General features: G+C 45.9%; 1 protein-coding gene across 3 annotated transcripts in view; it reads right to left on the bottom strand.

Annotated features, from left to right (window-relative positions):
- LOC119404246 (cell division cycle and apoptosis regulator protein 1) overlaps positions 1–20,919 on the bottom strand; it is a 221,614-nt gene that overhangs the window by 61,571 nt on the left and 139,124 nt on the right. For all 3 annotated transcript variants that reach the window (XM_049418286.1, XM_037670826.2, XM_049418290.1), the window contains 2 exons: positions 3,007–3,267; positions 2,063–2,158 (listed from right to left, as the gene is read on the bottom strand). In XM_049418286.1, coding sequence (XP_049274243.1) covers positions 2,063–2,158; positions 3,007–3,267 — 357 coding nt within the window. The remainder of the gene's footprint in view (positions 1–2,062; positions 2,159–3,006; positions 3,268–20,919) is intronic.

Here is a 20,919-nt window from a genome sequence, read left to right on the forward strand (position 1 = left end):
ATGAAATACAGTTGAACCCACATAACGATCCCAGATATAACAATCTATCGGTTATAACGACCATATTTCGGTGTACTTACGATTTTCCTATGCTATCCCTTGAAACTGTGTCCACATATAGCAAACATTTTCAAAGCCTCCTACTTCAACAATGAACACTTCCGACATGGTCACGGTAAAAATATGGTGCATACGAAGCAAAAAAAAAATATTAAAACAGGCATTCTAAAGCATGAGAGAGCCATGTGCGAGCACATGTACCGCTGCAGTTTACTCGCGACGAAGATATCATCGACCACGGTGAGCACTACACACAGATTTTGGACGCTGCGAGCAAGGTCACTCACTTTCCAGGCGTTCCTACAGTGGCAGAACGCAGTGAGGAAAAAAAAGAAAAAAGAAAAGAAATAGGAGGCAGCATGAAGACTAGAGGTCAGCTTTCGCACGGCAACCTTTTCTGACGCCGTTCTCTTCGTCTACGACTGCCTACGAAAAATATGTCTTGGAGCACAAGAAGCCGTAAATGCAAAAGCGATAACTTTTCGTTGCACAAAAGTTCCCTGCGACCGTCGACTCGCCGATGACCCAATGTGCTGCAAAAGGTCTTCCGTCTTTTCGGTAATGGCAGAGACTGATCGATCAATGATTACGACTTTCGCGTGATTGCGGCAATGCCTTCATGGATAAGCATCAGAAGAGAGCGAAGGAGAGGTGGCGGCTCGCGATGAACATGCCATTGTGACTTACCGCCATCTGCAGCTATATGCTCAGCTGCGCGTGTGGCGTAAGCCAAGCGGAGTGACAGCGACACAAGCGCCATTCTGTTGTTCGCAAGTCCGCTGCTGCGGCGGCATGCAAGACCGCTTGCGCATTGCTTGCAAAATGCTTGTGTTCATCGTGTTGAACGAACAGGCTACTCACCACACCCGTGCACAGTCCAGAGTGAAGCATGCATGAAGAACACACAAATACATGCATACAGTAGACAGCAAACAGCCTGGCAGTGACAGCGTGAGCCAAGTAGGTGACGTGCTACACGCAACTAGCCAGTGATGATCGGTTCCAGGTGGCGGTACCGCGCTTCAGTGAAACGGCGTCAGTTCATTGCAAAGGTGGTTTAATTCGCTCATAAGCACGAAACGGGTGTCACTTAACACGCGAAAAGGCCTAACTTGTCACCGGAGGGGTTGTTAGTACTTTTTAACAAAAATGCACAGAAAAAAAAAAAAAACGGCTTGGTCGCTAAGTGCATGTTTTTAAGGGCGAATCCATATAGAACGAACTACTGATATAACAACCACTTCTCGTGGCACTTTTGAGTTCGTTATAAATGGATTCGACTGTATTACAGTAAAGGGAAATTATGGATATAATTTGAACAGCTAAATAGCGCGAACTTCAGGGACGAAAGACAGGAGAATGCGACACACACAGGTGTGTGTCGCATTCTCCTGTTTTTCGTCCCTGAAGTTCGCGCTATTTAGCTGTTCAAATGGAGTACCAACTAGCCCAAACATGCACCTTGCTAAATGGATATAATGATGTAATGGATATAATGAAGTAATTTCGGCTCCCCCTTCAACTTTGTTGAAACAAGTTTTGGGTGCATAGCGAAGCCCTTCAGGACTGCTGTGTCCCACTTAGAACAAAGATGCAGTTAACAATTCAACTGTTCACTGCCCCTTCTGTTAACTGACATGCAAATGCCTACTTACACTGGCCCTTATGCTGGCTGTTGCTTTCATGCTGTGAAAAGCTGAGAAAATGATTACTTGTGCTGAAGTTCAAAGCACTACTCAGATTAGGGCCCCATTACTAGTGATTGAAAACTTCCCACAATGTTCACTAACTACGCAAGGTATTCCTGGTAACAGTGACAATGCTTGTAAACTCAACTTGCTGTGCAACCAGCAGGAAAGAAGGAGGGAGACAGGAAAGAGCTTCAGCAGCAAGTCGAGTTTACAAGTATGAACCAACTAGGCTGTAAAGAAGTATTGCTGTGACAATGATGCACAAGCAAGGTACAACAAGCAACGGACTGATTGAATTCTCATAAAGGTACCTCTTTTTGCTCAGGGGCTTCTAGTAGAGCTCTGTAGATGTTGAAACCAAAGTCCCGTATCAACATTTCATTGAAGAGCTCTGCAAACAGTGACACCTAGAAAGGAAAAAAAAGTTGATACATATTATGAGAGATATAACAAAATGAATCAGTTTGTATTGATAAAGGACAAATATAAACCACACAACAAAACAGAGGATGCACAACATGGGGCACAACGAAGCATATGTGCAGATATTTCGTTATTGAATCTTAGTCAAAATTGAAATGACTGGAACAGCTCCCTTCCACATTCGGATACCTTATATCCAGGTCACAAATAATTCTAACTGTCCAATAATTCACACTCATCAAAATGATCCTGTCAGCTCGGAAGCACGTAAGGCTATTTTGTAGATGTGAGATAACATTGCTGGAGAAAATATACCTTTTGATTAAAACCCCAAGTAAGCATGTAGTATTAATTTAAAATAGAGCCTTTTAGCACACTGCTAAATGCCAATCACCTGCAACAAATTGGTTCTTTAACCAACAGTTACTGTGACACCACATTTAGCTCTTTGTTGATAGCAGCAGTGCACATGAGAAGATACAAACTTGAACTTTGCGGTTACTGCTTACTACCATTTGGAGCAAAAATTGTTAAACCAATAGTTACCATATTTAACTTATCAGTTGGTGCATACAGAAAATAAGACTGTGATGTGACAGCTGCAAGTGAATCCTTTCCTTACATTTTTATCAAGATGCAACCATAATTTTACTATGCACTTGAAAAAAATAATATGTACGTATCTGCAATAAACATGGCTCATTTTTATGGTTTTATACCACACATTGGTCGTACGAAATAACTCTCGCCAATCAACTCTTGATTGCAGACCAACTGACACAGACACATTATTTACCATCAAATAAAACAGTACCAAGTTTGGCTAACTAACCTCAAAAGAGTGCTCCTTGTTGTCCTCTTGGCGATAGTCAAGCAGTAGGGACAAAGACATGACTGAGCAGTCAAAACGGCCTCCTTTAGCTGTACGTGATGGGTACACTAGAATGCTTGGTTGGCTAGGCAGGTCCTCATATCGCAGTGGCTTCCCAACATTTGGTGGAGGTTTTGTTGCTTTTACTGATGCCTCATCCTTGGCTCCTTCCATGGTTTCTTCCTTGGCAACATCCATTGATTCATCTTGCTTTTCTTCAGTCTGCAAAACAGGCAGGCTACATCAAATGCTTGATTTACTTCAACACAGCTACGGCTTTCGCAAAGGACTTCAAAGCAGTGCCTAAGGATTTCAGACCACGACTACATAACTGTCTGCACAGTAGGGCCATGTACCTATGCTTTATCTAAGAAGTTCCCTTCAGCAAGTGAAGGCTACAGGGCCCCTTAGCCAATAGGAAGGGCGATGAGCCCCTCCACATGTATTCATCCATGTCGCGTCGTCTGCTCTGAGTCTCCCTGGCATCTGCTCGCACGCGTAGGGTGAGTAAAGCGAACAGACGGCATCGCTCAAAAAAAAAAAAAAAGAGAGAAAGAAAAGAGGCTGCGCCCACCGCAGCTGGTGCCCTCCGCTTCGAATTTATTGAGTCGTCATCATGCACTGTGTAACCCGCAAGTTACGAACTGACGCTTGTATTTGCTTGAAATGAATGTGCTGACGCATTGACAGCAATATATTCGCGACTATATTGCGCTAATTTCACGAACCGTTATCAAATTCTCGGCGCATTAGGCTTAGCAGGCGTGGCTAAACAAACAGCTGATCTCGCAAATAACTGTAAAATGTGCCTTATGCTTTGTCCTCAGTGTGAGATGGCACAAAGCGATGGCTCATTTCACCATTTATTTGCTGCTTCCAGCGCAGTGTGCGTACGGCAAGCGCAAGTTCGGGTCGAAGCGGGCGGTGGCGTCTGCAGGGGTGCTGCCATGTTGATTTGTAACCACAGTTACCGGCGGTTACTGATACAGCGATTAAAGGCACACAGCATCAGTGCGAAGAATAAACATATCACGCATCGATGTGACGTTACACGCGCCAAACAAGCGCAAATGTCTCAACCCTGCCAACTGTAAGGCAATTATATCTGGAACTATATTTTGCTGTGCAAGTGGGTGGCTTGCTTACACCCCTTAGTCTTGGTAGTGCGGAACGGTAGTGATGAGATGGAGTATAGCTGAATTTACTTCTAATTGCGCCCATGTCCTGCTGCAGGGAGGCTGTTGTTATAGTAATAGAGGGACAGCCAATGCCGTTCCCATTTTACTTCGAGCTGTGGATTGTGTTAGTTTGTTTAACCTGATAAATGGCCCTCACTTCATGTGTGATGAGAATGTAGAGCTTAGAGCAACTAACGTACACATTCTCATTAGAGCTGTGTGAATAGCAAAATTTTGGGTGCGAAGCGAATTCGAATATTGAAGTGTGAGTGCAAATCGAATCGAATATTTTTCGAATATTTCTCGATTATTTTTCGAATACTTCGAAGCGAAATTGCAGTTAGAGAGGATTCCTAAGCATATTCTTATGAGATAGCAACATGAAAGTGTTTCTTTTTGCTAGGTTGCTGAAGCACTGGAGGGGTGGTGTTTCATAGTTTTCTTATCAAGAATGAGGCAATGTAGAGGGCAAATTCTATTTATGTACATGATTTGGTGCAACCAAAGTGTTGCCGACAACACTTTACACGTGATAGGCAAAGATGCCGTTTCTTCAGCCTCTCCTCCTCTTACAACTTCTGTGGAAGCCCAACTGATGTGGCGGACAAGGGTGTGCTCCCTTCAAGTCCGGAGTTCCAAATCTGCCTCGTAGACGTCGATATATAAGAACATCTGAAATTTTGGATGCTAAAAAGCTTCCACACCCAATTTTTCAGACTTCCAGCCCAAGTTTCAGGTCCAAAACAGCATTAATTGGGTCCCCACCTCTGCCACATCTTCATCTCCATGTTGGAACCAGTGTTTTCTTGAGTTAATACATTTGCGACCGTAACGGAGCTTGAAAGGCAGCTTTGCCGCAATACCGGGGTGTGATGAGGTGAAGTACATTGAAAATCGAGAGACCACTCGGACGTTGACTGTCTCCAGTCATGGGCACGTTACCAGTAAAAAGTAACAGTGTTACAGTTACAGTTACCTAAGCCAAAAAAGTAACTCTGTTACAGTTACAGTTACAGAGTTTCCGAAAGTAACTTGTTACAGTTACAGTTACTGTGCAAAAAGTAACGTCGTTACTTTTCTTTTACTGTATAAAATAATAGATCACAAATCAAATTATAGAATTTATTTCATAAGGGTTGCACGTCGTAAAACCCTAGACGAAGGAAACATAAAAGGGGGCCCAACACCAGCAATCACTTTGAACGCCTCTTACTTGAAGTGGAAAACGTGGTTGATGTACTGGAACTACGGCAGTATATCCTAAGACGTTTATTATCTATACCAAGAAGCGCATGCGAAGAGCAGCGGGGAGTGCATCACGAGTGGTTACGACGTCCATTGTGTCTGCTCCATATGTTTAAGGTGTGTCAGACTCTGTTCGGAGAGCTTCCGGTCCGCTGGGCATACAAACCGTTTTTAAGTCCCGTTATTATACCTTGGAACATGACAACGTGTGTTCACGAAATCCTAAGACTGCACACCTGCGGATGATCATGGCGGTATCTAAAAGTGCGATGCGGGAATCGGCGAAACGGGCAGGAAATGATCAACAAGGCCTAAAGAACTCAAGCGGAATGTCGCTAAAGCAACCCATGCAACGCGTTCTAAGACCGAGCTTGTTGAGCACTGCTAGATGGCAGGTCATAGCTTTGACCTAAACAATGCGACGACGCCGGTTTGTGAACGAAGGTGGGGGAAAAGCAACTCCTGGAATCGTGGTTCATTCGCCGCGGCTTGCAAAAACAGCCGCGGCCCCCCACTGGACATTTACAAGGACATGCGTGACTAGTGGACTGGTTGACCTCGGCTCATTTTTTTTTTTTTTTCATTTTTAGGATGCCACCTGCATTGGGGGTGAAACGTCTGTCATTTTGTTAATAATTGTTGCATTAAGTCGGAGTAAACATTTTACAACCAGTTACAAAGAAGTTTTAAAATATCGCTTCGCTAGTTCACGGAATTTCTGGCCTTAGCCGTTTCGCGTTCTGCTGTTTTCTAGCCACCTGTCAAACACGATTAGCTCGTAGCCTCAGACGAGGGAGACTATAGACATGGCATCCTAATGCTCCTCCACCTGTACACCAAGAACATAGCTAGATGCTCAAGTGACGAAAAGGATATATATTCTGAAAAAAAAAAAACGGACGCGAACTTAGCAGGCTGTTCAGTTGAACCACGATTGATATACATGTTGCGTTAATGACAGACCTCCAACCTCGGTCTTCTGCAGGGAAGATAATACGCTTAGTCACCTCCTCTCCTAAACTGCGAGGGGAGCCCTATTCTGGAAAGTTGAGGGGTGGAGAAGATATATGGTAAGGAAGAAAGTTCGAAAAAGTGTTGCTGTTGGGTAATTTTCCACAAAGACAGAAGTAACTGTAACGGTATTTTCCGTTACAGTTACCGCGAAAAAAGTAACAGTGTTACAGTTACAAGTTCCTCTAACATAAAAGTAACTAGTTACAGTTACAAGTTACTGAAAAAAGTAACTAGTTACCGGTAACGCGTTACTAATAACTAGTTACTGCCCAAGACTGACTGTCTCTTGGCAAAGTTCGACCGTAACGGAGCTTGAAAGGCGGCTTAGCCGTAATATCGGAGTGTGATGAGGTGAAGCGTATTCAAAATCTAGGGACCACTTCCAATCGGACGTTGACTGTGTCTTGGCAAAGTTCGACCGTAACGGAGCTTGAAAGGCAGCTTTGCCGCAATACGTGAGTGTAATGAGGTGAAGCATATCGAAAATCTGAAGGGGTCACTTTCAATCGGACCTTGACTGTATTTGGTTTTGGGAAGTTCGAATAGTAAAATTCCAGTGCGAATCGAATCGAATAGCAAACCCTATTCGAAAAATATTCGAAATTTCGAATATTCGCACTTTCCTAATTCTCATCTCATGCAACAAGCGGTGGCTGCTGGCTCTTCAAAAGCTGGAAGCCATGAGCCACTTCAGCTTGCCTGGCCTTTGCACTCACAGCAGATTACCAACCACAGTGCAGGGGCTGCCAGCTTGGATTTGTTACTGCTTAACCATGAGCCTTGTCACCCCTACCACATACTTTCCTCTTCCCTTTCCATTGTTGTCTTCTCTTTCCTTTTCCTGCAGATTCGGTAACCATCACCCTCGCATGCTTCCTTTTGTACCCACATCTTACATTGACCTAGTGTTTGGATTATTTAAAGGGACACTAAAGGCAAATATTAAGTCGACATTGATTGTTGAAATAGTGGTCCAGAAACCTCGTAGTGCTACTTTTGTGCCAAAGAAGTGCTTATTTTGAAATAAAGTGACGTTATAGTGGTCCGCATCGCGTTAGAGGACTTCAATCACTTGCCTGAAAGCGGTATTTCGCACATCACTGTTGCCGTGCCCAACGTTGCCCGCCTTTACTGCGCGGCGGCATGCACTGGTGGCGTGCACCATTCGGGCATCCGGCAACATCACATGCATGCAGCATTTTTTTCGAACTTTCTGTCAGAGCGATTTCACGAGCGTGGAAAACACATGCGGCAGTATGCGATACCGAAACTACCACTGAAATGCGACTGCGTGAGCGAAGCAGGGTGCCGGGCGAAGCGCAGTTCGGCGAAAACTGAACTTTTGGACTACGCACGCCATTCCTCATGGCAACGCCAAAGAGGTTCTTTTTTCCATGAATCAAACAGAAACGAACAAGCTGCATTTTATTATGCCTTTTGATGCACGGAAGGTTCTTTTTTTATTGCAGCCAGTTTGATCACGAGTCATTAATTACAGTCGGACTCTCACGTCATCGGGATCATTTCCAAAATGTCCCGCTCGTGGCGCTTATCGTGTGATACATTTAGCTTAATTTCTCGGTAAGTAGGGCACTGCTGTTGATAATATTGCCGTTCTAGACGTTGTCATACATTGAGCTTTCAGAATAAATTGAGCTTTCAGGCTAGAAAACTGGCTACATTCTGTGAACAGTCAGTCCATCCATCCATCACTCTACAAAATGCTTGCATATGGCCACTCCAAGGAGTGAAGCGATTTTCATGCTTTGAGAGCACAGCATGTAGAAGGGTATGAGCAGTCTAGGTGATGTGATTGATCAAAGTCGTCTTGGCACAGCTTCTGGAGCAGATAAAACCCTGCTTTGGGGCAACAAATGAGCCATTTGGAGCAGTTACCAGTCCCACATTTTCAAATGCAAATATTCATGACTCTAATATGGAGCAGTTGTACCATGTTTAATGAAATCGATATATGTAAACGTGAATGCATGTATATTTATAAAATTCTAGAAGATGAAATTAACTTACTGCTCTTCGTTTTCTTGCGCCCAACCCCCAGACCCGTGACCATAGGTCACTTCACATTTGTCCGCAATACAGTTCATATTGCCGCGTGTCTTATGTTTCATGAGTTGAAGCTACACCCCCGAAGTCTGTCAGCAACGCTCAGCGCAAACCGCGCCACATTGTTCGCGAAGCTTCCCGATCATTGTAGATCGTTTTGTTAAGATTGCGCGCCACACGCGAATGTTCCAGCTTTGTCGAGAGATAACGCCACCACCAGCGATATCGCTGGAAAGTTCGATAGCGCCTGTATAAAAGCCGACATGCTTGACCGCTTGTCAGTTGATCGACGGTCGACGCTCTGTTCGACGCTATCAGTGTATTGCTGTAGTTTGACCTTCAGTTTCCCGGCCACAAGTTCGGCCAAATAAACAGTTTCATCTCAGACGTGCTGACTGCTGTCTTCGTCGACGTCACGACCACGTGACATCTTGTGGAGGTGCTGGGTATCTCGTGCCCCCGTCGACGCGCCGCCGCAAGACGACGACGATGACTGCTTCCTCGGAACTATAAGTGCCGATGACTTCGCCGAAAGGCAACGAGCCGACGCGGAACTTGGGGGCCTTATGGAGTACCTCGAGTGCAAGACCGCCGATGTTCCGAAGGTATTCAAGCGAGGACTGCCGTCGTTTTTCTTGCGGAACGGCGTTCTCCTGAAGAAGAACTTCTCGCCACTTCGAGCCGACTACCTTCTTGTCGTGCCCTCTTCATTGCGACCAGAAGTCCTCCAGGCCCTACACGACGACCCGACGGCTGGACACCTCGGTGTTTCCCGCACGCTCGCCAGAATACAGGAAAAATACTACTGGCCACGCCTTGCTGCCGACGTCATCCACTACGTTAAGACTTGCCGAGATTGCCAGCGACGGAAGACACCACCGACTAGGCCAGCGGGACTTCTGCAGCCAATCGAACCACCTCACCGGCCGTTCCAGCTAATCGGGATGGACCTACTGGGGCCGTTCCCGACGTCGACTTCCTGCAACAAGTGGATCGTCGTAGCAACTGACTACCTCACCCGCTACGCCGAGACAAAGGCCTTGCCCAAAGGCAGTGCGGCCGAGGTAGCCAAGTTCTTCGTGGAGAACATCGTATTGCGTCATGGCGCCCCAGAGGTCCTCATCACAGACAGAGGTACCGCCTTTACTGCGGACCTCACTCAGGCGATCTTCAAATACAGCGAGACGAGCCACCGACGCACCACCGCCTACCACCCGCAGACCAGTGGCCTCACAGAGCGTCTAAATAAGACCATCGCCGACATGCTGGCCATGTACGTCGACGTTGAGCACAAGACGTGGGACGCCGTCCTTCCGTACGTGACCTTCGCTTACAACACGGCCGTCCAAGAAACGACGCAGATGACGCCGTACAAGTTGGTCTACGGAAGGAGCCCGGCGACGACGCTCGACGCCATGCTACCGAACGTCACCGACGAAGAAAATCTCGACGCCGCCGCTTACTTACAACGTGCCGAAGAAGCTCGACAGCTCGCCCGCCTGCGCATCAAGACCCAGCAGAACACCGACAGCCGTCGCTACCATCTTCGACGACGCTTCGTGGAGTACCAGCCCGGCGACCGTGTCTGGGTCTGGACACCAATACGACGACGCGGACTGAGCGAGAAGCTTCTGCGTCGATACTTCGGACCGTACAGGGTACTTCGACGTCTCGGCGCACTCGACTACGAGGTTGTCCCCGACGGCATCACGAACTCTCGGAGGCGCCGAGCTCGACCCGAGGTCGTGCATGTGGTGCGCCTTAAACCGTACTATGCACGTTAACGCACCAGAGGACTCTAATGTTTGCTTTCTTTATTAGTTTTCTTTAGTATTGCATGTATTCATGTTCTGTTTTTAAGCATCGGGACGATGCTTTTTCAGAGGGGGGCATTGCCGCGTGTCTTATGTTTCATGAGTTGAAGCTACACCCCCGAAGTCTGTCAGCAACGCTCACCGCAAACCGCGCCACATTGTTCGCGAAGCTTCCCGATCATTGTAGATCGTTTTGTTAAGACTGCGCGCCGCACGCGAATGTTCCAGCTTTGTCGAGAGATAACGCCACCACCAGCGATATCGCTGGAAAGTTCGACAGCGCCTGTATAAAAGCCGACACGCTTGACCGCTTGTCAGTTGATCGACGGTCGATGCTCTGTTCGACGCTATCAGTGTATTGCTGTAGTTTGACCTTCAGTTTCCCGGCCACAAGTTCGGCCAAATAAACAGTTTCATCTCGGACGTGCTGACTGCTGTCTTCGTCGACGTCACGACCACGTGACAATATTTGTAATTAAATGAGGCTTTCTCCGCTGCTTCAGTTACTGTATGGAAGCGCAAGCTGCATAAATATTTCAGGCAAATTTGTTTTTTACTAAAAAAAAAATAACTGTTCTGATGGCGTTTGTGCTTTCAGTAGTTGTATGGTAAAGTAAATGCTGTCGTGCTTAATGGAGAGAATCGTTGGGCTGCTTTTTTTGTGGGCAGTTAACAAAGTACGGGGTTTCATAATAAACTGGTCCTTCGTGCCTGAAATAGTCACTGTGTTTAATGAAATTTGCTTAATTGGAAGCCTTATATCTCGTTCAACTACCGTAAATTCCCGAGCAGTGCCCCTACCCAAGCAAGCGCCCCCTTCCCTTTTTCGGGAGATTTGAAATATGTGCCACTGACCGAGCAAGCCTTTCTCCCTCTATTTTCAGTTTCATTCATTCTTTTGTAGCGTTAGCTACACTTGCCTAGCCAGAGCCGATTTTGCGTGGATGGTCATGAGCCGTGCTGCGCATGTGGGAGGATCAGTGATTTAACACAGCTGGGTCACCGGAGCTGGCATCTCACGCACTCCCAGACAGCACCGCGCGCAGCTCGCCGCTGCTGGTCTGCGCTGCATTCGAGAGGAGTGACGTCGTAGCCATGGACACAGTGGCGGCGGCGCGCGTGTAGCTATTTGCCTTCGCTGTGCAGTCGCCATCTGACACTGCGCTGGGGCCGCTTGATAGCGCCTCTGACTGGCGTTTGCAGGTGGGTAACGCCATGGAGAAGGAGAGCACAAATGCTGCTCGGCGGCGCAGAAGAGCCGAGAAGCTTATCTCATTGGATCCCGAAGTAGTTGCCTGGCAATTAGCGGTTCAGCGTACGAAGAATGAACAGAAGGAGGCTAATAATCCTAGACAATCTGGAAAGCTAAGAATATTCAGCTGAACCTTTGCTAACGCTACATATATCCTGGTATGGCCGAGCTAAGCCACTGCAAATTTTTTATTTACCTGAAGGGGGCGAATAAAAACAGTGAATGCATTGTTCTCACAAAAGTCGCATATGCTTAACATTGCCTCCGCATGATGTTTTAAGGTACGCCATGAAAAGGCTTTTTTTTCACTTACGCCCAAGGCGAAAGCGCTCTAATTCTTCTCTGCGTGCCGTGAGCGTACGTGCACCGCTTAGTGTGTGTTAGCGTGAGCCGTAAGACGAGCACCCGAGCTGCGTGCCTTGTTTTTGTTTTGTCTAGTATGGAACTGCTTGCCATCAAGGTCACCGCCAGCAGAGCCAGAGCCTTAAGACGTGCATCCGAATTACGTGTCAGATCATGTGCTTTTGTTTGTGTTGTGTCTGAACCACCGGACATTGTGTCCGAGCCACGTTTCAGATCATGTGCTTTTGTTTTGTCTATTATAATGGTTCGCCCGTGAAGGACACCGAAAGTGAAGTGTGAACCATGCACGGTAGCAACCAGTGCCTACGTGACCGTTTCAAGGACGCATCGACACTACACTAGAAGCTGGGACCGGCGGCCGGAGAAACGTATAAAAAACGGCCCCATCCTATGCTTCATCAGTCTGCTCTGCGCCGGAGAAGAGATCCATGCTGGGCAACTCCCGGGACACAACGCAGCCACCCAACACCCCCGGTCATTGTGAAGCCGCCGCTGACCCATCTCGCCAGCTTCGACGGTCGCTCATGAACGGGCCGATGTTGAAGGACTCTGCTGCGACCGGTTACGTATGTCAATCGTTTGAACTTAGTGGACTGCGGACTCTAATTATTTGCTCGGCTCTTGCTGTTTGGAAATTCATCTGATACTGCTCAGTGTCTTGACATATTTGAATTTTCATGCATGCTGCACTTATCTGAATAATTGTGAATGTATAATTAGTTCACCCTTGTATTCTAGGTAACTGTTCTGTTCGATTGGGAATATCTTTTTCTTTGTTTCAACTCATTATTAAAGTTTTTTTTTGTTATTTGATTGGAGAAGGCCCTTGACTCTTTCATACCGGCGATTAGCGCAAGCCATACACCAGAGGCCCAACCCCCATGCCACATCTTGGGAGAAGCTTGTGCTTCGGCCCCGAGTCGTGACAATTGTATTCATTAAAGCATTTTATTAGAAGCAGGGGTGTGCATTCTTTATTCTAAGAATGCACACCCGTGCATTCTCCTGAAGGGTTCTCCTTCAAATCTTGAAAGAGAATTTGAAGGAGAACCCTGAAGGGTTCTCCTTCAAATCTTGTCGCATATCTTTCACCGTTAAGGGGGCACTTGCTCGGGATTTCACGGTAGTTCTTTTACATGAACTTTTGCCACAGCAGGATCGAGAGACCAGAGAGAGAGAGAGAGAGAGAGAGAGAGAGTGTGTGTGTGTGTGTGTGTGTGTGTGTGCGTGCGTGCGTGCGTGGTATCGTATTAAAGGGGTACTGACACCTTTTTCCGAAGGAGAGTTTACTCTGCCATACAAATCTGCTGTATGCAGAGATGGCTCTGAGCAAGTGTGAAGATCAGCAAATGCTGAGAAAATATTTTATTTTGATATTAAAGTCAATTTTTCCATCGCACGCCTACCGACATCGACACTAGCTTGATGTCAGGCTACAGTAATTCTGGTGACTTAACGCAGCAGTCTGGATAGTTCTGATGACGTCAGGTACCAAAACTTTTAAGATGGCTGCTTGTGCGTCACCAAAACAAAAATGGCTGCTTGTGCGTCACCAACGGAGCCATGGCACGGAGCGGCCATGGAAACGTCACTATATATTGTGTGAGCACGTGACGAGAAGCTCATATCGTGTTGCGACGTCAGGGTACAGTAGGAACCGAAATTAGCTTTTAAAAACATACTGTAATTACTTTTTCAGGGTGCAGTTGCGCTTAGCACTACCTTTTCTGGGCTCTTGAGGGCTTGGCCTTTCATTTGACGCAAAAAAAAAAAGACAACTGAAAATTTTCGTCTCAGTACCCTTTTGAAACAAGCGCTCTGCATGACATCTCCTGTGAATTAATTAGAATGAACAGCACAACCAATATTTATGTAAAAAAACAAAACATAGCGGTCTGTTCAAGCACATACATGCACTGCTCGCTGTAATTGTAAACAGCACGTTGAAATTTTTTCCACTTGAACTTGTTTCGTAAAATATACTACTGTACGTTCTTCACGACACATTTATTTTATCCCTGCAATATATGTCCCACTGCACTGATCATTGTTATTATAAGGTAGGTATTCCAAATTGTAAAACAAAAACATTTTCCTTATCTTTTCTACCATGCAAAGCATTTGAGTGGAAGCATCTTCCTTTCTGCTGATATAGTACCAATTCATGCTAATTAACATTTTAGTGAGGCAGTAGCCACCATTGTACAGTAGAACCCCGCTGATACGTTTTTGAAGGGACCGTAGGAAATAAACGTAAGAGACGGGAAACGTAAGAGCCGAAAAACAGGAAAAACGGCAAAATATTTAGTGGTACAGAATTTTATTTCAATTCTTACGAGCAGCACGAAAATTGGCGCGCTCAGCCGCGATCTAGTCGATGGATAGAAATGCGGAGCTTAGGACGGCCTCATCCACAGAAATGTATTCAACGTATGTGATTTTTCTAACACCAACAGCTGTAGGCATAAAAGAACTAAGCACACGCAATCACGACCGGCGCGGCGAGTCCGACCGCGAACCGCACGCACGACCATGCAAGCTCCAACCAGCTCGAACTCCTCCCGTTCTCCGACAAATAACGATGATGATGAGTCTACGCCAACGCGATGGCAGAAGTGAATGCCAATCTCGAAGGCCTTGCTTTCGCAAGCAATTACGTCATACACGCCATGTTTGTGTAGTACAAATCTCAAAGGCTATGCTTTTGTCAATAGTAAATGCCAATCTCGAAGGCCTTGCTTTCGCGAGCAGTTACGTCATAGACGCCATCTTTGCAATTTGAATCTCGAAGGCCATGCTTTTGTTTGCATCAATTGAAAGATTCAGTTGCTTGCGCCTCTCATGCGGCTAATATTACGGTCAAACGAGGCCAAGCTGCGTGAAAATGCACCATGGCCGCTCTCTTTGGTAGTCACTCGGTCGGCTCCGAGCGCACTTCGCGACGTATCATACGGGAACGGTCCGACAGTTACGACGTAACAGCGGAGTTCCCAATACATTGTATCCTATGGGAGCTATGCCGGGACCGGCGGAAAACGACGTAACAGGCGGGAAAACGCAGCAGTGAGGAACGTAACAGTGGGGTTCTACTGTAGCAGTACTGCTAGCCTGTTCAAAATTTGTTCATTGTTCTGTTTTCACTACTGACCATTACATAAATACTAGCCTCTTGGAAGTTTGTTCACTGTTATATTTACTCACTGTAATTTGCTATTTTTTGTTTTTATTCAACTCCCCTCTTTATTGCACTTAGCCTTGAGGGTAAATAAACAAACAAACGAACAAACAAACACATCCTTTATTTGCAATTTACCTGTGGCTTGAGGATCAAGATAGAGAGAAGAACATTGTGCTCTCATTTCTATGCTTTTGCTTACTCAAAATGATATTATTTATTGTTTAATAATAAGAGCACTAGTCATAATACCGCTTCTGCTCCATTCGGCTACTAATCTGGCAATAAGGTTAAATGGTATGGCTACTTTGGCTACTTATAGATTCAGTTCTAGCTCCTTTTAAGATCTACCTAACGGAAACCCTGGGTGACTCCGACGTCAGTAGTTCACTGTAACGATGGAGAGCACAGCTGAGAACATGAGCGGGATTATTTCTTTAGTCGCGGAGGCGGTCCGTCACCGCAATTTGGTCACCTGGGCTGGCGCGCCTCTCCAGTAGACTGCTGGAAAAAAGCTTGCACACATACTAAAAATTTTTATTGATAAATTAGTTACAGGGGTGAGACGGCTGAAACTGCATTGGGAGCAGTTTTCGGAGAAGTAAAATTTCGATGTTGGAGCAGAAGAACCTTGATTTGGAGCAGTTAGCTGCATTTAATATGTTATCTTAGGAGCTTGAAAAAAACTGTAACAACTTGGAGGGACAAGTACATATTTTAATCGGCTTAGAATAAACATAACACTGAAACAGCCTTTGGAGAACGTTTTTTGAAGACTATTGCCAAGTATGAACTACACTACCGTTTTACATACCATGCGACTTATCTAGCTCGAGTAAAAATGAACATATGAAATAAGTGGAAAAGGGTTCTAGAAACTAGGTTCATTTCATGAACATTTGAAAAAAACTGAATATAATCAAATTTCCCCAAAACACTAAAAATTGTGAATGCACAAGAACTGTTACATAGCAGTAGGCCTTTGCTTAAGATTAGTGATATGATTTAGCAGATTACTGCTTTGGCGTTTTGTACATTTGCTTATTTAGCTTTTGAAGCTTCCCCAGAGCTTTCTGTAGGTCAGTGTTACTCTTTATCAGAAGAACATCACTACAAGCGTCTTCAGCTATCTGCTCAGCTGCGCGGTTAGCATAGCGTCAAGTGTACTGCACGCTTTTAAGGGGAGACGTGGGTCTTGAAAAGTGTGTTTTTAATAGTTGGGTGAACAGAATGAAATTTAATACACTTTTCAGTTTTTTCTGCAGATTCCAAATCTGTGAGTATATATTTAATAGCTGCATTAGAACAAAAGATTTCTACAGTGTTTTCTAGCACATTTCTTACAGGGATTTTTGGGAACTTCTTTTCGTCCAACACAAAAGCAAAGTATATGGCAAGATTGCCAGAAAGCTGATCTAGCCGATGATGCAATTTTTTTTCTTATAATGTTGTTCACCAAATGATAATTCTTGATAATCATAAAGTTTATGGTGCAAAAATTTTTCACTCATATTTGCATGTATTTATTTTGCATTCGAAGTTCGATGAAAACAATAACATTAGCATCATCAAATACACGAGCTCTCTGGCAGTCTTGCCACATACTTTGTTTTTGTGTTTGACAAAGCAAAGTTGCCAAAAAGTACCGTAAGAAATATGCTCTCAGAAATTGCATATCATTTGCTCTAATGCAGATTATAAAAATCTACTTGAAGATTTAGAATCTGCAGAAAAAACTGAATAAGTGTACTAAATTTCATTCAGTTAACGTAATTATTAAAACTTTTTTCAAGACCCACGTCTCCCCTTAACAGGCCAAGGCAAAAGCGCACTGCACCGCCGTTCGCTGCCACCTCGTGAGGCACCGCCTTCAAGAGTGCGGCGCAGGCGCCAAGAAACCTCACCGCACTATCTCGTCAAACACGAGCGCATGGTACTGCGAGCGTAGCACCATTGTAAACGTACTGCACGCTTTTATTAGGGGACGACACAGAACTGCTTCGCATAAGTCCGCTGCCGCCTTTTGTGCAAAATCCCCAGAACAGGGGTCCTGTTCTCAAGCCTTCTGACCTTGGGGAACCTCAATGGCTTTTCCAAAGTGCCATGGAACCCCTAACATTTTCTTCAGCATTAAAGCAACCGAAGGCGAGTGGAGGGCTGGTGGGTCGGTGATAACACTTCTCGACGCGCGCAACCGCATTATTAGGGAGTTTTAGCTTGTAACGTATACTTCTTTACGCTACCGTTACCCGATTACGTTTATCGTTTTACTGGAACTCGAGTTTTAGTAGTTTTTTAGCTGCCCAAACGTAAACTTTTACGTATGTATGTAAACCTTTACGATTGTGCAAACCACTAAATGATGATGATAACAGCATTTAAACTACATTTAATTTAGATAATATTGAGTTACACTGCAGCAAAATCATTAAAGAGGTTTTTAGCGTGTGCAGTATCCCGGTATAAGCGAAGGGGTGTAGCAATACCAGGTTACCAGGCGATGGTGTCGACATCTTGTGACGCTTCTCGCAACCACAATCATGGACACGTTTGTTTTCGCTTAGTGTTCTTGAAGGAAAAAAATGATTAAAAAGGCAACTCATTCGTAATAATGTATCCAATCTCGCGTAACTACAAAACACTGGTGTAAGGGAATACGGCTGCTCCAGGGAGAGATGCTCTCCGCATAGTCACTTCGCGTTGAGAGCGCAGCACGTAGACTACAGCACATTTAAACTACATTTAATTTAGATAATATTGAGTTACACTGCAGCAAAATCATTAAAGAGGTTTTTAGCGTGTGCAGTATCCCGGTATAAGCGAAGGGGTGTAGCAATACCAGGTTACCAGGCGATGGTGTCGACATCTTGTGACGCTTCTCGCAACCACAATCATGGACACGTTTGTTTTCGCTTAGTGTTCTTGAAGGAAAAAAATGATTAAAAAGGCAACTCATTCGTAATAATGCCGCTGCAAGGCATTTACTTTGGGAGTAGACTGCCCGATGTTTCTGCAATAACAATTTTGTGCTCGCCTGGTACACCTTGGCCCCACTAAATGGTGCCACCTATCCAGCCTGTCAGCGTCTTTAGGCCCCTCATGTTTGCGGACTCGGTATTCTACGTCGCTCTAGCCTCGGTAATCCGGCTGAAATAAGGTGATCGTAAGTGGCACTCGCACTTCGGCTTATTTTGACCCGGCGGCTGGAGTCTCCGCGAAGCAGATATCGCGAGTAGCCACGAACGAACGCGGATTTGCAAGATAGGGCCGTAAACGTAAAGCCTATTTGGCGAGTAGTTTACGTTCCGTAAAGGTTCGCGCATGCGCGGATTCCATCCGGTATCCGGTAACACGGTAACGTAAAGAAGTATACGTTACAAGCTAAAACTCCCTATTAACACTGCCCGCGTTGGGCTATTCTACGTAGACTTGTGATTGCCCCCCCCCCCCCCTTCCCCGTGCCGTTCCACGATTCGCGTAAACCGCCTGCCGACCATGCACTGCATGCCTCAGGCACCGCGCAGCATAAGCAATGTGTTCACGCAAACGAAGTGCCGGACGTACAGAGGCCTGTTTTACTTTCTGCAAAAAAAAAAATAAAAAAAAATAATAATAATAAAAAGTCACAGTTTCGCTGCAAGGGCGAAGCAATGAATGCGATAACAACAAATGCAATAGCAACAAATTGTAGTGTTATACGAAGTGAGGCTGGCTGCTAACTGTTTTGTATCCAATCTCGCGTAACTACAAAACACTGGTGTAAGGGAATACGGCTGCTCCAGGGAGAGATGCTCTCCGCATAGTCACTTCGCGTTGAGAGCGCAGCACGTAGAAGGGTATACAAGCTGCCCGCTGTGATGGCTGTTGAGGTAGCGCGCGCGCCAGCGATCCCGAAAGCGCCCTCACATTCAAAGTTGCGCTGCTCGCGGGACAACCCCCCCCCCCTTCCTCCAAACGAGTGCACCCTCCGAGTGACGGAGGGTGCATGCGTTTTTTCATGCTCGTTAAAGAAGGGCGTGGCATTTCCTATCTGCTTCGATGTGAGGCCTCCCAAGTGGGGTGATGTTCTCGCATGCACCCTCCGAGCGACGGAAATGGGCCGGCTCGTTTGATCTCTGCTTCGGGCGCGTTCGCCGGCCCCGCTCGCACGCTTTTACCCGCGTTAGAACATACGATGCGCAGGGAGGTCTTATCAATTTGAACTTCATACGGGAGGGACAAAAACCCGTCGAGACTGTTCATATAGTTGCTATCGCAATAAAAAGGAGGCATGCCAGTCGCACAGCGAGACGGCCGTCAACAGATACACCGGTCGTAAAGCTAAGCCTAAATGCTCGTGTAGCCCACATCCAGCACGAAGCGACCCCTCTTACATGTATCAAAGCGCTCGGTGCGTGTTTTGATTACAAAACCGACATAGAGCAGTGGCAAATCACCGTGTACAAAAACGTTGCCACGTGATCACCGACGCACCATGAGCAATGAATAAAGCGCCGAGGTGCCTGTTAATATCGTTTAAGCTGGTTTTAACGCTCGCCAGCATGAATTACTAGCGCTCCGCGCGTTCTCTCACCACGGGTCCGCAAATCGTGCTAGTTTCATAGCGGGCACTAGGTGAAGAGTCTTTAGTGCTGCTACCATGTTGGTCTCTCACTACCTGCAGACACCCGTTGTGCAGATGCGGCATGCGATGGTTTTGTTAAATGCAAAATGCAGTGCAAATTTCTTTGTCTAAATACATAACTTAGTTCCTAACGGGGTTCAACCCCGCTATGCATTCCACTCGATAGTTTTCTCTAAGCAACAGTAGCGCCAGAACATCACCACCTAGAGAGTAGAAGGAGCACGCTCAGGGCATGGCAGCACACTTTTGCGGAGTCACACATATTCACAAACGTCCAGAAGAAATTATGGCGGCACCACTGGAGCCTTCGTCAGAAATGTCCATAGAAGAAATGCGCTTGGGCGCGTCTGTGTTCTGCGAACATCTTATTTTCTTGGCATTCTTGGCGCTGCTCAATATCATGTTGTCAACTCAGTCTTTTTTTCCGCATGGGAGCTGACGTGGGTATCAAAATTCTTGCTTTTGAAATTCTTTCGGAGCAATTCGGCGCAGTTTTTGCAATTTTTATGCATTTGGAGCAGCTTGGCACAGGAAAACAGAATCGTATCAAAGATGCGCAATATGCGCAGCTGTCTCACCACTGCAGTTATATTGAGTGCCTGTCATATTGTTTTTTTCCGAAATGCCATAAAAATGACGTCTTGGCACACGCTCAGTGCAAATTATGAGATTTTCACCGAAATGAAGATGGATGTAGCAGGTTTCACCTTTTGGTGCAGTTTGGTGCAATTGGCGCTGCAATCACATCACTGAGTCTGCTGATCTCAGTCGAGATAGCGCACGCACCAGCACGTGCGACCACACCCTTGTGATCAAAGTTCACAGTGGCTGCCCGAGTGACACAGCCACCCCACCAGCACTCCTTCATGTTCCTTTGCCCATCAGAGCCGGCCGGCGCATTTGATCTCTACCTGAGCCGCGCCCGTTCTTCACAAGCTTCTGCTCGTACATAGAACATACGACACGTGGGGCAATTTCATTGATTGGACTTTATATGAAACATGATGGTGATAGTAAAAATGCGCCTTCAGTGTCCATACAGTTGCTGTCGCAATAAAAATAGAAGAGAGTATGGCATCACGCTGCCAGCCTTGGCAAGCCAACCGCCTCTGTTGCCACCACGGCCTGTCTGTGTGGGCTCAGGG

The sequence above is a fragment of the Rhipicephalus sanguineus genome, chromosome 1 (genome assembly GCF_013339695.2).
Source record: "Rhipicephalus sanguineus isolate Rsan-2018 chromosome 1, BIME_Rsan_1.4, whole genome shotgun sequence".
Classification (NCBI taxonomy): Eukaryota; Metazoa; Arthropoda; class Arachnida; order Ixodida; family Ixodidae; genus Rhipicephalus; species Rhipicephalus sanguineus.